Consider the following 16810-nt stretch of genomic DNA (forward strand, 5'->3'; position numbering starts at 1 on the left):
CTCCTTGGCTGAGGTCCTTGAGTTTTATTTCTAATCCTAACTATGTGGCAGCTCACTTTGTGATGCTGATTTAAATTACTTTAATTTATTCCCAGAGGAGGAGAGATCAGAGCTTAACCATGTTCCCTGCTCCTTGCTGTTTTATGAAAGGGCTTTAGTGAACCAGAAAGTTCCATGACTGTTTATGTGATCTGTGCCCCAAGGTGAACATGCATCAGCAGTTCTATAGGCATTTTTCCCAGCTTAGGGTCCCAGTGTAATTTCAATGTAAAGAAATATGCTTACATTCAAAAATAACCATTCTTCTAGATAATGGCGTTTCTACTGCTGCTGATGCTAATGAAAAGCAAGTGTGATGCTGATCACGAGAACACCTGTCTTAGCAGTATGACTGAGCTTGTTTTTCTTTGTTTTTTGTATTTTTTTTTCCTAGCTGGGAGGCTGTGGGATCCTTGGAGTTGGCATATGGCTAGCCGTTACTCAAGGGAACTTCGCTACCCTCTCTTCTTCCTTCCCTTCTCTGTCAGCTGCCAACCTGTTGATCATCACAGGGACTTTTGTGATGATCATTGGCTTTGTGGGATGCATAGGAGCCATCAAAGAAAACAAGTGCCTCCTACTCAGTGTGAGTATTGAACATGTCTTATTTACTTGTCCCTGCTTTGTGACCTCAGAGTGATTCTGCATATGTTAAATGCCTAATATATTGTCAATTTCACATAGAGTAGGGGGTGTCAAACTTGTGGCCCACGGGCCAGATGTGTCACATGCTTTCCCCACATGATTTAGTGAAGGGGGGAAAAGTCCCGATGTCACATGACATTGCCGTGACAATGTGAGTTTGACACCCCTGACATAGAGCATATCCCAGCATCTCATACAAGCAGTCTCCCATCTGGAGTAAGACACCTTTATCTAGAATCTTTAACGATGTTAGCATTATGTGGTAATTGATTGTGAAAAATGGGGCGCATGTTTGTAAATACCTGAGGTTGCCATTAAGCAAACCAAATGACAATCTAAAAAGCAAGGCTGTTACTTTCTTCTGCTGATAGATGAATGCCTTTAAAGATACAAATTGGTGGATTGTATTTGCTGATGGAATGTTTTTTTTCCAGCCAAACATCCCCCCAGCCCCAGATCTTCTCAGATAGTTGGAGAAAAAAGTGAGAAGCAATCCCATTTTTATAAGCAGATTTCTATTTGCAAAACTCATGCCCCCTTTTTACATTTAGGTATACTCTCCTTTTTAACAACAGACTTGAGAGACATTTTGAGATTTGTATGATACAATAATAGATAATTATTAGTTTTTTGGTTAGTTTTGATTGTTAGGTTTACAGGAGATCAAGGCAGCTCATAGCAAAGATCTTCCTTCATTTTATTCCCACACAACAAACTTGTGAAGTTGGTTGGGCTATGAAAATGTGATTGGTCCAAAATTACCCAGTGAATTTCCATAGGTGAGGGTGATCTTGAATTTCATATTCCCAGTCCTAGTCCAACGCTAACAAAGAAAGTAAAAATTAGAAGCAATGCACCTGCGGATAAAGAATAGCATGTAGTTCTTGCTTTGGAAATGGTTTATCAAATTTTGGGGTGGATGGAGAGAGAGAGAGAGAGGGAGGGAGGGAGGGAGGGAGGGAGGGAGGGAGAGAGAGAGAGAGAGAGAGAGAGACTTATCTGGCATCCTCCCCTAATATCAAATACATGAGAGAGGTAGGACTGTCACATCCTGTACTGCCATTCTGCCCATTAAAAAAATAAAAGGAGGTAATTCTTATCTTACCATCTCCTAGCCATAGAGCATTAAGGCATTGGCTAGAAGAATTTGTCCAGCTCTCCACACCTCTCCTTCAACTCAGTAGTGATAAAGCCAATAGACAATCTCATGCCTCAAGCAGCACACATAAAATGGTGCTGGTACAATAAAGTTAGGATTTCCCATCCCACGATCAGTAAAGAAACAAAGAATTCCCCCTCTTCTTCTTCCTCTTCCATTTTGAGATTATGCCAGAGAGCAACCAACAATCAACAAAAGCTAGCACAGAATCTAGTTAAAACCTATTTACTTATGTTCACACAAATATCCATTTTTCTTGAAGCAACAACTCCTGGCCTCCTGTTTAGATAGATGCTCCTTTCCCTCAGGTTTCAAATAAATTAATTCTGAGGCTGCTTGAAAGATGGAAAGAATTTCTCAGCCTTGGTCCCCAACCTCCACCTCTCTTCCAATTCTGCCTTTCTTTTAAAACCACTCAAAGTTTCTGTCTGTATGTGATGGAGGAGTTAGGAATACCTTTTTCTGCTAAGCCTGCTTGCCTGCAACAAGAATATATTGACAACAAGGGTGTTTATTTATTTACTTTTATTAACATTTTTTATCCTGCCTTTATTACTTTAACTCCAGATAGTGAGCATATGTAGTATTCCTTCCTCACAACCATCTTATGAGGTCACTTGGACTGAGAAAGAGTAATTTGGTCCAATGTCATCCAGCTGGCTTTTATGCCTAAAGCATGACTAGAATTCACAGTCTCCTGTTTTCTAGGGTAGAAGTTTCACCACTATACCAAACTAACTCGGTTCCATCACCCTCAAGTCCTTAGCCAGCCCATGTTCTAATGACCAAGCCCTTTCTTAATTTACTTACTACTTCCTGTTTCCATCATTGAAAGATAGTGAATGTGCACATTCCCCAAAATATTTATTTGTTTGATTGTTTGTTTTATATGCGTCTCATTTCACTTACAGAGTGACTCTGAGAGATAGACCATAAGCTATACTGTCTTCAGATGTTGCCCCAAGAAGGGTATTTGTAGCAAATGTTCATCCCTTTTGTCTTTGATCCTTTGATTTGATTCCCCAGAAGAAAAGCAAATACAGTATGACTTTTTTTTTTGAATCAGTGGGCTATTGTAAAGAAATCCCTAACCATGTTTTCAAGCTTCTCTCGATGATATGAATGGGACTAAAGCATGAGCAATGTCAATCCAATCCAATGTATCCTTTCTAAAAAAATTAATTTCTGTAATATAACATAATGATTTCCTTCGTTTACCAAAAAGAAGTGGAAGAAGGAATATCAGGTATCAGGAGAAGATCTGTATAGCCTTGAAACTAATATGAGAGACAGACTGAAATGTTAGATCATGATAAAATAAAATAAAGTTAAGAACTATCTCCTTGAAAATGAAGAAGACAAGGCAGGCTTTGCTCAGGGGTAATCTTCTATTTTCTGTTATACCTTTGTGTTAGTGTGTCCATACCTTATTACAGAGTCACCCACTGTATATAAGAAGTGCATTTGTGTTTTAATAAATTGCTGACAGAATACCAGCGTTAGTATTTGGGAATAAGCTTCACTGTCCTCATTTATGAACTGGATAAGCATCAATTCTTATGTATTTGAGATCTTTAAAATTCTTGGCTTGGGAGAAAAACAAACATTGAAATCCACTTTTCATCCATTTTAAATTGCCTCAGCCAGCACCATTTAAAGCATACTCAAAATATGGCACTCCTTAGATTGAACTCTTTCATATAGAAAAGAAAGCTGCTGTGTTGTTCTCCTATGTTAAATAAAGGGTACAGTGCTTTGATATGTAGGCAGTGTGTACTGTTTTCTTCCACTTCACAATGACATGTTTCCCTCACACAACTAAAGTAATTTTAGGAGATTCCTCAGGGTCACACTAGTTTGCTTCCTGAAATTCAGTGTTTTCTCTCCCTCCCTCCCTCCTTCCTTCTACATAAACACACACACACTAAGATTGGCTTCAGTAAATGAGAGAGTAAATCCTTAGTTAGAAGTTACCTAAATGTAGACAATCCAGTTCTTATGCAGCAGAGGTTGGGGATCATTGCATTTTCTAATCAGATTTATAAGTTGAAAATTGATCTAAATACTCTCCGTAGAGTCATTTCTAATTTGTTTGTTTTAAAATTCAGCAGCCCTTCGAAATGCTTTTGCTAATGTTAATCTCCAGTTTCATTGGAATCCTCAAATCTCACATTAGAGAATTTGAGATTTTTGCTTCCGGTTTTTGGACAGCTCCTTGACTTCTGATTATTATTATTTTCTGGACTAATCTAGAAAACTGTCCAGAAAGGGTAGAGTCTCCCTTACTTTAATTTCATTAACACAGTTGGGATATACAATAGTTTAGACACTTGAAAGATAGGTTTGCCCAACATATTTAATGCGTAGTTTTTCATATGGTTCATGACCAGCTTATTTAACAAAAAACTCTCTCTTCAAATATAAGTCTGTATCCTATTTCAGACTGAGAGATATTCACCTGAGCTTTGCACATCTTTTCTTATATGTGACAAGGCATGCAGTGCTTCCCCATGGGCCTCCACATGAATTGTGCATATGAGAAAAATGATGTCACTATACAAATTATTTCATATGCAAAATTATTTGCATATTTTCATGTGAAACTTATGTGAATTGTGTCATTTATCTAGTTTATGGATGGAAATGGCATAACTAGTGCATGCTATGATGATATCATGATGTACATGATCCCATCATGACTTGAGTCCAGGAGCCTTTGTACTTCCATGTTCTTCATTGGCAGGACCATGCATGGAAAATGTGCAGAACCATTTCATCATAAACTATGCAGATACCAAGATAAAAGAATAATACAAAATTTTAAAAAACATTTAAAAAATGAAAAAGGTGATAGATGGGGAAAAGGAAATAGAAAGTAAAATAGAAAAGAAAGAAAAAATAAGAATATGCTGAAGAGTTACCTCAAATCAGCCAGTCTCAACCTCATCCAGTAAAATTGGTTCCTCTTGTATAACTGCTTTTAAATTGATTTTTAATAGCAGACAATTTTAAGATGAACTTCAGAATCCACTGTTTCCAAATATCCTTTACCCAAAATTAAAGAATTTTGCTCCATTCTGTATTAGTGAGTTTACACATTTTCACATTTGTCTTTTCTTTTCTTTTTTTTTAAGAAATTCAGATCCCAAAAATGTATCTCTTTTATCTGAATAACAAATCTATGAGATCGGATAGACTGAAAATTTTAAGTTTAACCTAGGACTTCTTTTAGAACTTCTTAGTCAGAATTCAACACCTGTTACTTTACATACCACATAATTCTTTAGCTAGTTATCATGCTCCACTTGTGGTTTATGATTCAGGGAAGTCTCTAGAAATTTAGAATTGGAGAAGATCTTTAAGTAGAAATCCACCATTTGAACATCTCTAATGTGACTGTTTGACAGACCTAGAACAACAAATGTCTGCCAACTGTTTGACAGACCTAAAATGAAATTTCTGAACAACAAATGAGAGATCTATTTATTTTCTGGTAATTGGCCACATCAATGAGCTGTTCCTTTGTATAGCATTTCAAAGATTGCAGTTCGTTTGGGCTTGAACATTTGTTTTTTGGTTTCAGTTTGCTAATAAACAAGGGAAGGCCATGATTTCAGATAAAACAGTGAAGTCAACTGGAAACTACCAATAGTATATGTTGGGTTTCCATTTTTTTAAAAAAATGCAAGACTCATTTGTGATAGATGCATTGCAGGAACTTTTCTGAAAAATATTATTTCTAGATTTCATTGAAAAACTGACACCACCAAACTCCATCAACAATAGGGAAATTGACTAAATAAATATAAAAAAGAAATGAAAGTATTTTACTTTTCTCGTAAAGTAATACCCTTTTTTGAGTCAAACTTATCTAGTCTATTTTTAGACAGCAGCTTCTGGATTTAGATGTGTCTTCCCAAAACACTTCCTAGAGCTGTCAAAGAATTGGGACTTTTGGGTGTGAATTAGGCTTTTTTTTCTTCAACTGTATTTTTGCTCTAGAAGGTTGAACATATATGGGAATGATCAGATTGTTAAAAAACAAAGACCAGATTCTGTGAGAAATTATAGAGATCTCATGGTATTAAATTGCACTTCTCATTCTTCTAAGTTTCCTTGCTTCTTATTTTTCACAGCCAAATAAACTAAGAGCCTTTTTCTTCTTCTCAGGTTTTAAATAGTAGAGTGGGTTATTGTTGAAGGGTCAGATAAGGAAATGTAAAATTAAAATATTCAAAGAGGTATTCTTTTCTTATTCACCTTCCCTTCACTTTTTCTGACTGACCTACTTTTAAGCTAGGATTTGCAGGGCAATTCTAATTGTGCTACATGCCAGAATCCAACAAAACAGAGTCAGTTGGAAGTTGACATCCTGTGCTGTATATATTAAATCCAATTTTTGCTGTCTAGGAAGAGAGGATTGGAGTAGATGTGAAATCCTCAGGCAAATGTAGAAGTTATTAAAGATTATTTTTAGATGGATACTCACTGCCCCTTGTGATTACTCTGGTTATTAAAAAATATTTCCCTGCAATGTTTTTCTTTTTTCTTTCCCCAAAATCTCTTGATGTTCAAATCCTGGTCCTACCTCCTGCTTTATGGTTATACTTTGATAGTTCTTGCAGCTGTAATGATCATTCAGATGAAGCCTTATCTGCCCCCCTCCCCTAATATCAGATTGTTCATTCATAATATTAAATATTGTATTTTATATATGAATATCTTGTATATATCACACACAACTTAAAGTCTGATTGTCATGGCATATACATTTAATGAATGAGTGAGTGAGTGAGTGAGTGAATGATCATGTCTGATTGCCATAATTAATAGTATTTTTACTGGCACTCTTCTCTAGCTAAGGAATAATGTACCGAGGCAACAAGACACATTGTTCCAGAGCTGCCAGATTCTTGCTCTGTATCTTTTTTTCAATTCAGGACTTTAAAATTCTGCAGCAGGAAGAGGGATTAAGTCAGATGTTTCATATCCGACCTCTACATATCTTTACTTCAGATAATATTTTGCCTTAGTGCAAGTGTTCCAGAAGTTCAACATGCAAATGTCTGATGTGAAATGGCGACTACTTATTGCTGCCAGTGTTTCCATTACATTCAGGTGTAGGATCAATACAACCATCTAGGAATATCCATTAAAATTGCCTTCTTTATTTTAGAGATCTGCCACTTCCGTTTGCTTGAAGGGAATATCAGTCTTTGCATAGCAAAAGTGAACAGATGGACTCTCAGAAGCTTTTATGGGTGAAATAAATAGCTTAAGCAAAGGTTTGATTTATCCTTTCTGGGAAGAAACTTTGTGGGTACATACAAGTCATTGCTGGAAGACATGCGGTCCAGTACCAATCTTCATTCATAATGTTGAATATTAAATGAATACCTTTTATTTCCAAAGGAATATGTAGCTGAGCGTGCTAGGTATTGCGTGCTTGTTTCTTGACCTCCTTTAATTCTTTTGAAAAATCCCAGCTGTAGAATTTGAGATGGGCCAAAAATGTATGGTTGGTGTTATGTCTAATTCATCAGCTCATGCATAGTGAGCAGATGTTATAGCAGTTGTCTACTCAAGTTGTCTACTCAAATTTTGTGTCCTGGGAAATGGGATCCTAAGGAAGGTGAATGCTAAAATCAGATTCCTTTTTAAAAGAGGGAAAGGATATTTTGCTGTTCTGTGCCTATGGTTGTCTAGAAAAAGCTGGGGTGATCATGCTTAGATTGTGACAGAGATCTGTAGCTTTGGTATTCTGTGACATTTTATTGATTAGAGTCTATTTTCTTTCAAAAATCATAAAATACTGAAAATGCCATAAAATACCAATTAAATCAGCTGTCTGACATACACTCAAGGCACCATTCTTTTCTCATTCTACTAGTTGGGGTAATGCTACCAAATGATTCATGTTAGAAGCCCAGGTGAGAAAGGGATGAATTTATTCTCTGAAAACACACAACTTGATTTATATGGTGCTTGCATTTAGAAACCCTTTTCCCCCCCTTTCCTTTTGCCTTGGGAAAACTAGTAATAAATAATGTAGACGGGTAATACAGAGATGTTTGGTGTCCTGTTACACATTCCTAGCATGCTGTATATCCAACTTTTGGAGCATTTGTTCAACAATTTCTTAGCAGTGCTCTAATCCTAGAACATCAGCCCTAGCATTTGTGCAAATAATTTTTACCGAACTGGCAAATGTTTGTATCACTCCCATTCTATATCCAGATGTTAACCTGACTGAATTGTATCACGGGTAGTCCATGACTTATGACTACAATTGAGCCCAAAATTTCTGTTGCTAAGTGAGACGCAGCTGGAACTAATCGTATTGGCTCTGCCGTTCCATTAGACTGTTTCAGTGACATAGAGGGGGGGGGGATCTACTGCTTAGGTAACAGTTTATCCTCCATATTAAATCACCCAGGCCTCGTGCTCTGGAGAGGACACTTCAGCTTTGCATACAGCATTGAAATAACACGGGAAGTGGCAGTTACTGGTTTCATAGCACAATATCATAGTCTCTTGAGACTGAAGGATGCCAATTCAAGTGAGATAGTTGCTAAGTGAATTTTGCCCTGTTTAATGATCTTTCTTGCCACAGTTATCAAGCAAATCATTGCAGTTGTTAAATTAGTAGCATGGTTATTAATTGAACTTGGTATCCCCATTGACTTTGCTTATCAGAAGGTTGCAAAGGGGGAATCACATGACCACTGGGCCACTGCAGCTGTCACAAATATGAGACAGTTGCCAAGCATTTGAATTTTGATCATGTGACCATGAGGGTGCCATAACAATCGTAATTGTTAAAGATGGTCATAAGGCATTGTTTTCAGTGCCATTGTAACTTCGAACAGCCACTAAGTACATTCGCGACCTGTATTTTAGATAACAGGTGAAGACTGCCATCCTGAAGTAATTGCAGAGATTAGAGCAAAATGAATAGAATTGCATAATTTAGGTTAGTACTGTAAAATATACTTCGCATAACTTCTCGTCCAGTGCTATGCATGTTAAACTCTTAAGACTTCAATGGCTCTTGCTTCCATGCAAATTTTGTGAGAATTTAAGTCCACAGAGATCTTGTTATGGAATAAAGAGGAGAGAAGTAGATTTGTTAGGCATTGAGGTATCTTTACAAGCCATCTCTGTACAAAAATGACAATTTCCATTGGTATCAGGAAGAAACTGGACTATTGGCATTAATATTGAAAGGAGGTAACACACTTTTAAACTGATCCTCTGGGAAAGGAGACAAGAGTTGTGAGACACCTGAATGGAAAAGACTCATTCTTAGAAGTTGAAAGTGAAAAGGGAATTCTGTAGAAAATTGTGACATGGAAATGACTAAAAAACTAAAAGAATACAATTTTCTGTGGATACATACTCTGTAGAGAAAGACACACTACCCTGTAGGTCAAAAGAGAGCATGCTGAAGGAAGCAGAACTTTACAAAGAATCATTCAAGATGTTGAAACTAATGTTAAATAAAAGGGTATATTTTCACATTATGCTTTGGACATTTTGCTTGGGATAATCTTCAGATGGAACTGAAATATTAACAAAGGAAGTATTAACTTTAATAATGACTTATAGACTGAGAAAATATATGTTCTCGATATGGATGAAACACAGTATTTACATCCTCTACATGCATGTGCCTCAGAACTCCTAGTTACGGAGCTTACTGTCTAAATCAGTGGTCGCCTCAGGGACCACCAAACTCATAATTTTAAATTCTGAAGACCAGAGACCCTGCAAAAATCCCCCAAAAAGTCTGCAGGAAAATTCCCCACTCCATTTTCCTACCGATCGATCATTCTTTATTTGGGATTGCAGGTTACTGTCTCCAGCTCCATTCTCAGGGGGAGAGAGAGAGAGAGAGAGAGAGAGAGAGACTTTTGGCTTCATGCAAGGAAAGCAGCAGAAGCAGCAGACGTCTTTCTTTCTTTCCCCCAAACTCCGCCAGAAATGAGTCTTTGTGAGACTTGTCATGCCATCAGAGACTCTTGGAGCAGGATGCCTTGCAGGGCCCCAAAGACTCATTTCTGGTGGAGTTTGGGGGAGAGAAAGAAAAACTTTTGCTGCTTTCCTTGCGTGCAGCCAAAAGCAGAAGAAGAAAGAAATGGAAGGAAGCAGCCCAATGGCCAGGTGAGGCATGTGGGGTGAGTGGGGCAAGTTCTCCCCCTCCTCCCTTTCCCCCTCCCCTCACTACCTCGTGTTGTTCACAATGCAAGCAACACAACCCTTGTGTTCCCATGGGCCTTGTGGGCAGCGCAGCCTTGTGTTCCTGCACAGCCTGGATTAATTGCTTTGGGGGATGCTTTGGAGCTGACATTTCTCTGTGGACCACCAACATTTTCTCATGGACTACCAGTGGTCTCCAGCCCACTAGTTGGCGACCACTGGTCTAAATTTCTCAAAAGCCATGTTAGAAGAAAAAGATTAAACAATAGAAGGTAAAGCATCAACAATGGCAGTGGTGGGATTCAAATTTTTTTACTACTGGTTCTGTGTGCGTGGCTTGGTGGGCATGGTGTGGCTTGGTGGGTGCGGCAGGAGAAGAATACTGCAAAATCCCATTCTCTTCCCATAGCTCCATTCTCCTGTGCAGGGCAACAAAAAAAAAGACCCAGCCTATCACCTAGGACTCAGGAGGCAGAGAATGGATGGGGGTGGGGCCAGTCAGAGGTGATGTTTGCCAGTTCTCCGAACTACTCAAAATTTCCACTACCGGTTCTCCAGAACTGGTCAGAATCTGCTGAATACTACCTCTGAACAATGGGCAGATATAGACATTGGCTGGCATTACTGATGTCAGGGCTTTCACTTTCTGAATATCTTTGTGAGAGAAATAGATTGGTGATGGGAAGTGAATAGATTATTCACAAGTTTAGAAAGAAGAAAATAAACAGGAGACACCATGCATTGAGATAGGACAGTGGTCCCCAACCTTTCCAGCTATATGATACCATTGCCATCTAACTATAGTTAGAATCAGTGCATTAACAAAAATTAAATAAACATTTAATAGAAAAAGAGACAGACTTTAGGATTTAGAAATTTAACTTGATTCTAAGAACAATATCTTTTTTCCCTTTCTCCTGAATCCTAAAACATGTACATCTTTTGAAAAATAAGTAACCTAGTGATTTTCACCCTCAGCAACCCAATCCAGATACCATTTTAGCTACCAGAAACTTCTAAGGTGAAATATATATCACTGCAAAGTAAGATTAATTATCTTAGTGAGGTTCTGTGTATAAATGCTTTGCATTGGGATTGTGTTGGGATTGTGTCTCAGGTCATAATCGTTCTTCTATCGGTTGCCTACAATCTCCAGGCACCATAGCAAAGCTCATTTTTATTCTCTTTATTTTTAGCATTTCAGCTGGGAAGCTTACTTAACTGTGCTATTCCATGTGCTGTAGAATCTTGATTTTCCTTTTATTCCTTCCATTTAATCATAGAACTGGGTATACAATTTGGCAGGGTTATTGGGATTGTGCATTTCAGGTCAGATAAAACAGAAATAATGAACTTTCTAAATATGGTTGTCAGAAAATAACAGAAAAGTAGCTGCACTTGTAGTTTGGGTCTGAATTATTTAATATGTAATATACTGGTGTATGCCAATCTGGACTATTAATTCATGAATGTGGTAGCACAAGTATTTCTCATCCTTCCTACTTGAGCTCCTTTAATGTAGAAATGAGCAAAGTTGCAAGCTTAGAATCCTATCCAGGCAATTTATTATTTCATTTTTTGAATGTATAAAGGGGAAAATTAAAGACATATATATTTTTCAAATTTCATTCCCAAGTTATTTGATTTTCCCTCCCCCAAAATAAAAATAAATATGGCTGCTTTGAGTAATGTAACCTTGGAGTCAGCCTAGATTTGACTATTAGATCCACTTGTAATAAGTTTTCAAGTCCTTTGGAACATCTAACATCAAATGCTGTGTGATTTGTTATCATAAAAAAATCTTTCTCCAATATCAGTGGTAACATCTGATGGAAAAAGTAATCTCCAATATCGTACATAGTTCTTAAGTATAATGGATTTGAATCAGAAAAAGTATTTGATGTACGAAAAGTCAATGATATATCAGCTTTCAGTCTGCGGTGACATAATATGTCAGTGCTTTCCATCTTCTGAAATTATTTGCTATCTAATTTGGAGATTGTCAGTTTGAATCTGTTTGGCAAGATCAGTTAAATACAAACACTGTGCTCAGCATTTGAAAACTGGGATCCAAAACTTTCAGAAGCTGGTAAGGTTGCTATCAACTATACCAAATTAAAAATAGCATGGCTGTCCGCATTTGTAGCTATTGGAGTTTCAGTTTGCTTGTCCTACTTCTTGATAAAAAGTTCAGGCATAAATTATACATTATACATAATCAAAAGGATAATACAGAAAGTAAAATAAAATTCTTAAATAAGTAAATGAAATGAATAACTTAAGCTGTAGACACAACAATACCTGTAGCTGTATCACCCCTGATAATTATCTTCTCCCCACAAAGACCAATAGTTACAAGCAGAATTTAGCACAGCTTCTGTAGATAAATCTGATAGAAAAAAAAGATAATGTTCTCATGTGACCTATCAAAGCAATTGGATAATAGGGAAATGGTTACACCTATGTGCCAATTTAGATTCAATTGGGTGATGCATTGCTCCTAGCCAGAGAAGAATATTCTGTTCATTAAAAATTAGTAGAATAGAAGACAAACCTTAATTTAAGTCTCTTAATAATAAGAGCTGGAGAAGATCACAATTGGAGTAATGGCAAGTCGGATTATTTATTGTATTATGGAAAAGGTGCTGGTTGAAAGATTGGGCTTTCATTTTAGCCACTGAAATTTTACAGACTTGAAATTGGGAGCTATTCTATTCTATTCTATTCTATTCTATTCTATTCTATTCTATTCTATTCTATTCTATTCTACTCTACTCTACTCTACTCTACTCTACTCTCTGAATCCAGCCCATGAGGCCATCCTGGAAACTGTAGGGGCTGGCCCTCGTCTCTTTGGCCTGGCCCACACCATCCCAGCATGTGTGCACACAGAAGGCAGTGTGTGCCCGCATGCCCAGGTCCGGCCCAAGCCATTTCAGGGGCGCACGTGTGCACAGGAGGAATTGGGCCAGTGTTGCCTCAGCCTGGCCCACCCCATTGCATGTGGATGCTGCAGGCTGCAGTTACAGCCAGAAACCATCTCCCTCCACTCAGAAAGGGTGGTGAGCACATGGTAGCTGACAGTTTCTGGCTGTAGCTGCCTTGTCCCCTGACTCGCCTCACCTCATCCTGTGGGCCGAGCCTCCCACCCACCACACCACATACTGGAGACCCCTGGATTCCTTCCCCAACCCCACTCAACCCCCACAAGCACCACCCATGTGAGCGATGTCAAGCTGGCCACACACCCAGGCCATGCCTAGTTGGCCACCACCACCTTGCCATACCGCTGCTCGTCTCCAACCCCCGGAGGGCAACCACATGCTGATTCGGCCTCAATGAAATAGTTTGACACCCCTGTTCTAGATTCTTATAATTATAATCCACTTGCAATCTTTATCGAATATTTCAGTATTATTTTATCATTATTACACCGTATATATTATTTTAATCTTGTCACAATTCATTTAACCAGGTTTATGTGTCACTTTTCTTTCATATGGACTCCAAAGCAAAACCAGAACAATAAAAAATAAGAGATAACACAAAACTGTGTACAATATCAGCATAATTCAGAGCATCTGCAGTGCGTGCACACATGAATACACGTATTCCCTCAGAACGGCTTGCAGTTCACAAAGGAAAATTCTCTGCTGAGATTTCAAGACATTTGGTGCAATAAATAAGTTATTGCCTTCTGATTGGTTTTGAATGGTAATGCAATGCATTGTAACCTGCTCAGCTTTTTCTTTTGTTTGAGAAGACCTTGGCAAATAAGAACATTTGTTAATTTATAGCTACAATTTATGCATGCTTAAAAATAAATCCCACAAGGTCCTCTGAGAATTACTTTCAGATTAATGTTTTTATAGAGTTTTTTTTTTATTTCCAATTTTTGAGCATTGCTCCAAGCTCATGAATATCAGTTTCTTATTAACTCCCCCATTTCTTTCCTTTGGTCCTCAACAGCAATCCTGCCTACCTAAATACAAGTAATTCTGTTGTTATAATATTAGTAATGCAGTATACATATGTATGTATTTATTAAATTTATATGTCACCCATCTCAGCAATTCTATAGATTAATAAATATAATCAAATGCACTGTCAATCTGTTAGATAAAGAGTATATCCAATGCTGGATTGACTTTTGTTCTAGCAATTTATGCATATGGAGAAAATTTCATATGCAGTCAATTATATTTTATCCCCTTTAGCAACTGGCACAGTTGAATCAGTAAGCTATTTTTCAGCCAACTTAATCACCAATCTAAACATCTTTCTACATTTGTATCTTTATTTATTTCTGCCCATGTTGGTGGTTTTCTCACAATAATTGCAAGTATGCTGAAATAATTGTCAAAAATGTGGACACAAAAGAGATATAAAGTAGTCTGTATATGACTTGGAGAGTTTTTATTCTGAAGCCCAGCAGAGTTATTGCCAGCCAATGAGAATAACGCTAAACTAGATAGACAAGAGGCATATTCTTATGCAGAATTCTAAAAAAAAAATTTTCCTAATAAATCTACGAAGTTATAAAACATAGGAGGAAAATGTTTCAACTGAGGAGTTATTCCATTGAAATCCATGGGAATTGCTTCCCAATTAGCTTAAAGAATAAGATTGCAAACTAATAATGCATCACTTTTGGTGATGGGTCTTGTAGTCTATGTTGAATAGATCCATTTAAAGTAAAGCAGGTGGAAGCATGCTATTGTAAATCAGATCTAGTTGAATCCAGCTGGTTAAACCTGATCAACTCATGGTTAATCAAGAAGGGTGAAGAAAGCAGTCCGCTTCTTGGATTAGTCTTGGTGGGTTGAGGGATGCAAGTTCCAAGTGTGTTAGCTGAATTTTGAAAAAGATGCTTCGGTGCAGCATTATAGTTAAGTGAGGCCTTAAAATTACACATCTTTTCTATCCAATAGAAGTATTCCAATATTATTTTTATGGAAATAAAGTGACTTGCTTATCAGGGATGAGTAGTGGGCTGAAGAAAGTGTTTCCAGCAGAACTGTGATGGGCTGGGGATAGGCTGCATGAGCAGGAGTAAGGGAAAACCAAACATGAAATTGTCCCAAAGGAGCTTTTTCAGGAGGCAACTGGACTTTTTTTGTTTTGTCTTTGAAGACATTTTGCTTCTCATCCAAGAAGCTTCTTCAGCTCTGACTGAATGGTGGGGAATGTAAGGATTTATATTTCTTGCAGACTGCTAGTCATTTGCATCCTTTTTGAGGGTCATTGAAGCACTTGGAGGTTTATCTGTGTCCTCAGGGTCACCTGAGTAGGAAAAAAAGGAAGTCCAGTTCCCTCCTGAAAAAGCGCCTTTGGGACAACCATGACCTGGATGACTAAGAATCTCTGCAGACAAGTATGAAATTCCTTCATGTTAAGTATGAGGCATGGGTTAATGAATGGAGACCAGACTGTAAACTTTGAACTTCAGCTCTTTATTCTCAAGCATAACAGAGACAAAAAACCCCGGATAGCGGCCGCCCTTTTATAGAGTGAACTGCTATCCGGATGACCAATGGATGATGTTATAGGGTTTGAACCTTGTCCAAAGGGACTCGGCCTGCCAACAGCCAGTCAGATTGCTCGGAATGAACCAATCATAACTTGCCATTATATGGGCCAATAGGAAGTGCAGGATTACGATCCTGCTATGCAAATGAATCTTTATTAATTACATTTCTTTAGTTCACAACACCCTGGGTTTCGTTTGACGGCCGTGGTGACGTAATCACGCAGGTATGCAGGTCGTTTTACCTGCCTATTTGATTTCCGCTGTTCCACCGGTTTTTGTTTAAAGTTCGGTTCCGGTGGAACGCAAGGCTCGTTTTCGCACGGGGTTGATTCCGCGACACTATCAGGGTCCCTTAAGTCCATTCCTGGATCGGGCGGGCATGTTTCCACTATGGTGTTCCTCTGCGGGGAGGATGCCCCCGATCCCGGACCTTCTTCAGGTGGTGCGAGCACTTGGTTTAGCGGCCGTCTGTCCTTGATTACGTCGTCGTCTATACGGTCTTCATCCCCCTCGGTATTCCCTCCCCCCTGAGTTTGGAATTCCGGGGGGTCGCGGATATTTGGTTGTAAGCGAGATCGAAGTTGATCTATGTGGCGTTTCCATATCTTGCCGTCTGTCGTCTTAAGGCGGTAAGATCTAGGGCCAGTGAGGTAGACTACGGTGGCTGGGACCCACAACGGTTTGCCGGAAAGGTTTTTGGCGTAGACCAAGTCACCTACCTTGAATTGGCGATACGTTCCGTTGGATCCACAAGGTTTCTCTGGCGAATAAGCTGGGTGTAATCGGTCGAGGTGGGAGCGAAGCTTCTGCCCCATTAAAAGTTCGGCTGGGGTCTTGTTGGTGACACTGTGGGGGGTAATGTGTTGTAGTAAGAGTATTTTGTTCAATCTAGCGTCGATGTCCCCCGGATCCATTTTTTGTAGTGTCTTTTTAACGAATTGGACCATCTGTTCTGCTCTACCGTTTGCCGCAGGGTGAGCCAGCGAAGTTAAGGCATGGCGGATGCCCCGGTCCGCCAAGTATTGTTCGAAGGTGAGAGCAGTAAACTGGGGTCCGTTGTCGGAAACTAGAACGTCCGGGAAACCGTGTGTTGCAAATAATCTATCTAGTTTTTTAATAACGGAGTCAGTAGTTGTGCTTTTCATCTTGTGGATTTCGAGCCAGTTGGAGTAAGCATCCACGGTTAGGAGAAAAGTGTGTCCTTTAGTGGGTCCCACTAAATCAATGTGGATATGGGA

The 16810-nt window shown here is 38.6% G+C and overlaps 1 protein-coding gene across 12 annotated transcripts in view; it reads left to right on the plus strand.

The window, feature by feature from the left end:
- The window catches only part of TSPAN4 (tetraspanin 4), a 797106-nt gene that overhangs the window by 697813 nt on the left and 82483 nt on the right, over nt 1-16810 (plus strand). For all 12 annotated transcript variants that reach the window (XM_087950830.1, XM_087950829.1, XM_087950835.1 and 9 more), the window contains one exon: nt 434-625. In XM_087950830.1, coding sequence (XP_087806956.1) covers nt 434-625 — 192 coding nt within the window. The remainder of the gene's footprint in view (nt 1-433; nt 626-16810) is intronic.

Source organism: Notechis scutatus, chromosome 1 (assembly GCF_049901735.1).
Source record: "Notechis scutatus isolate UNSWTSFEM ecotype Mainland chromosome 1, rNotScu1.2, whole genome shotgun sequence".
In the NCBI taxonomy this organism is placed as follows: Eukaryota; Metazoa; Chordata; class Lepidosauria; order Squamata; family Elapidae; genus Notechis; species Notechis scutatus.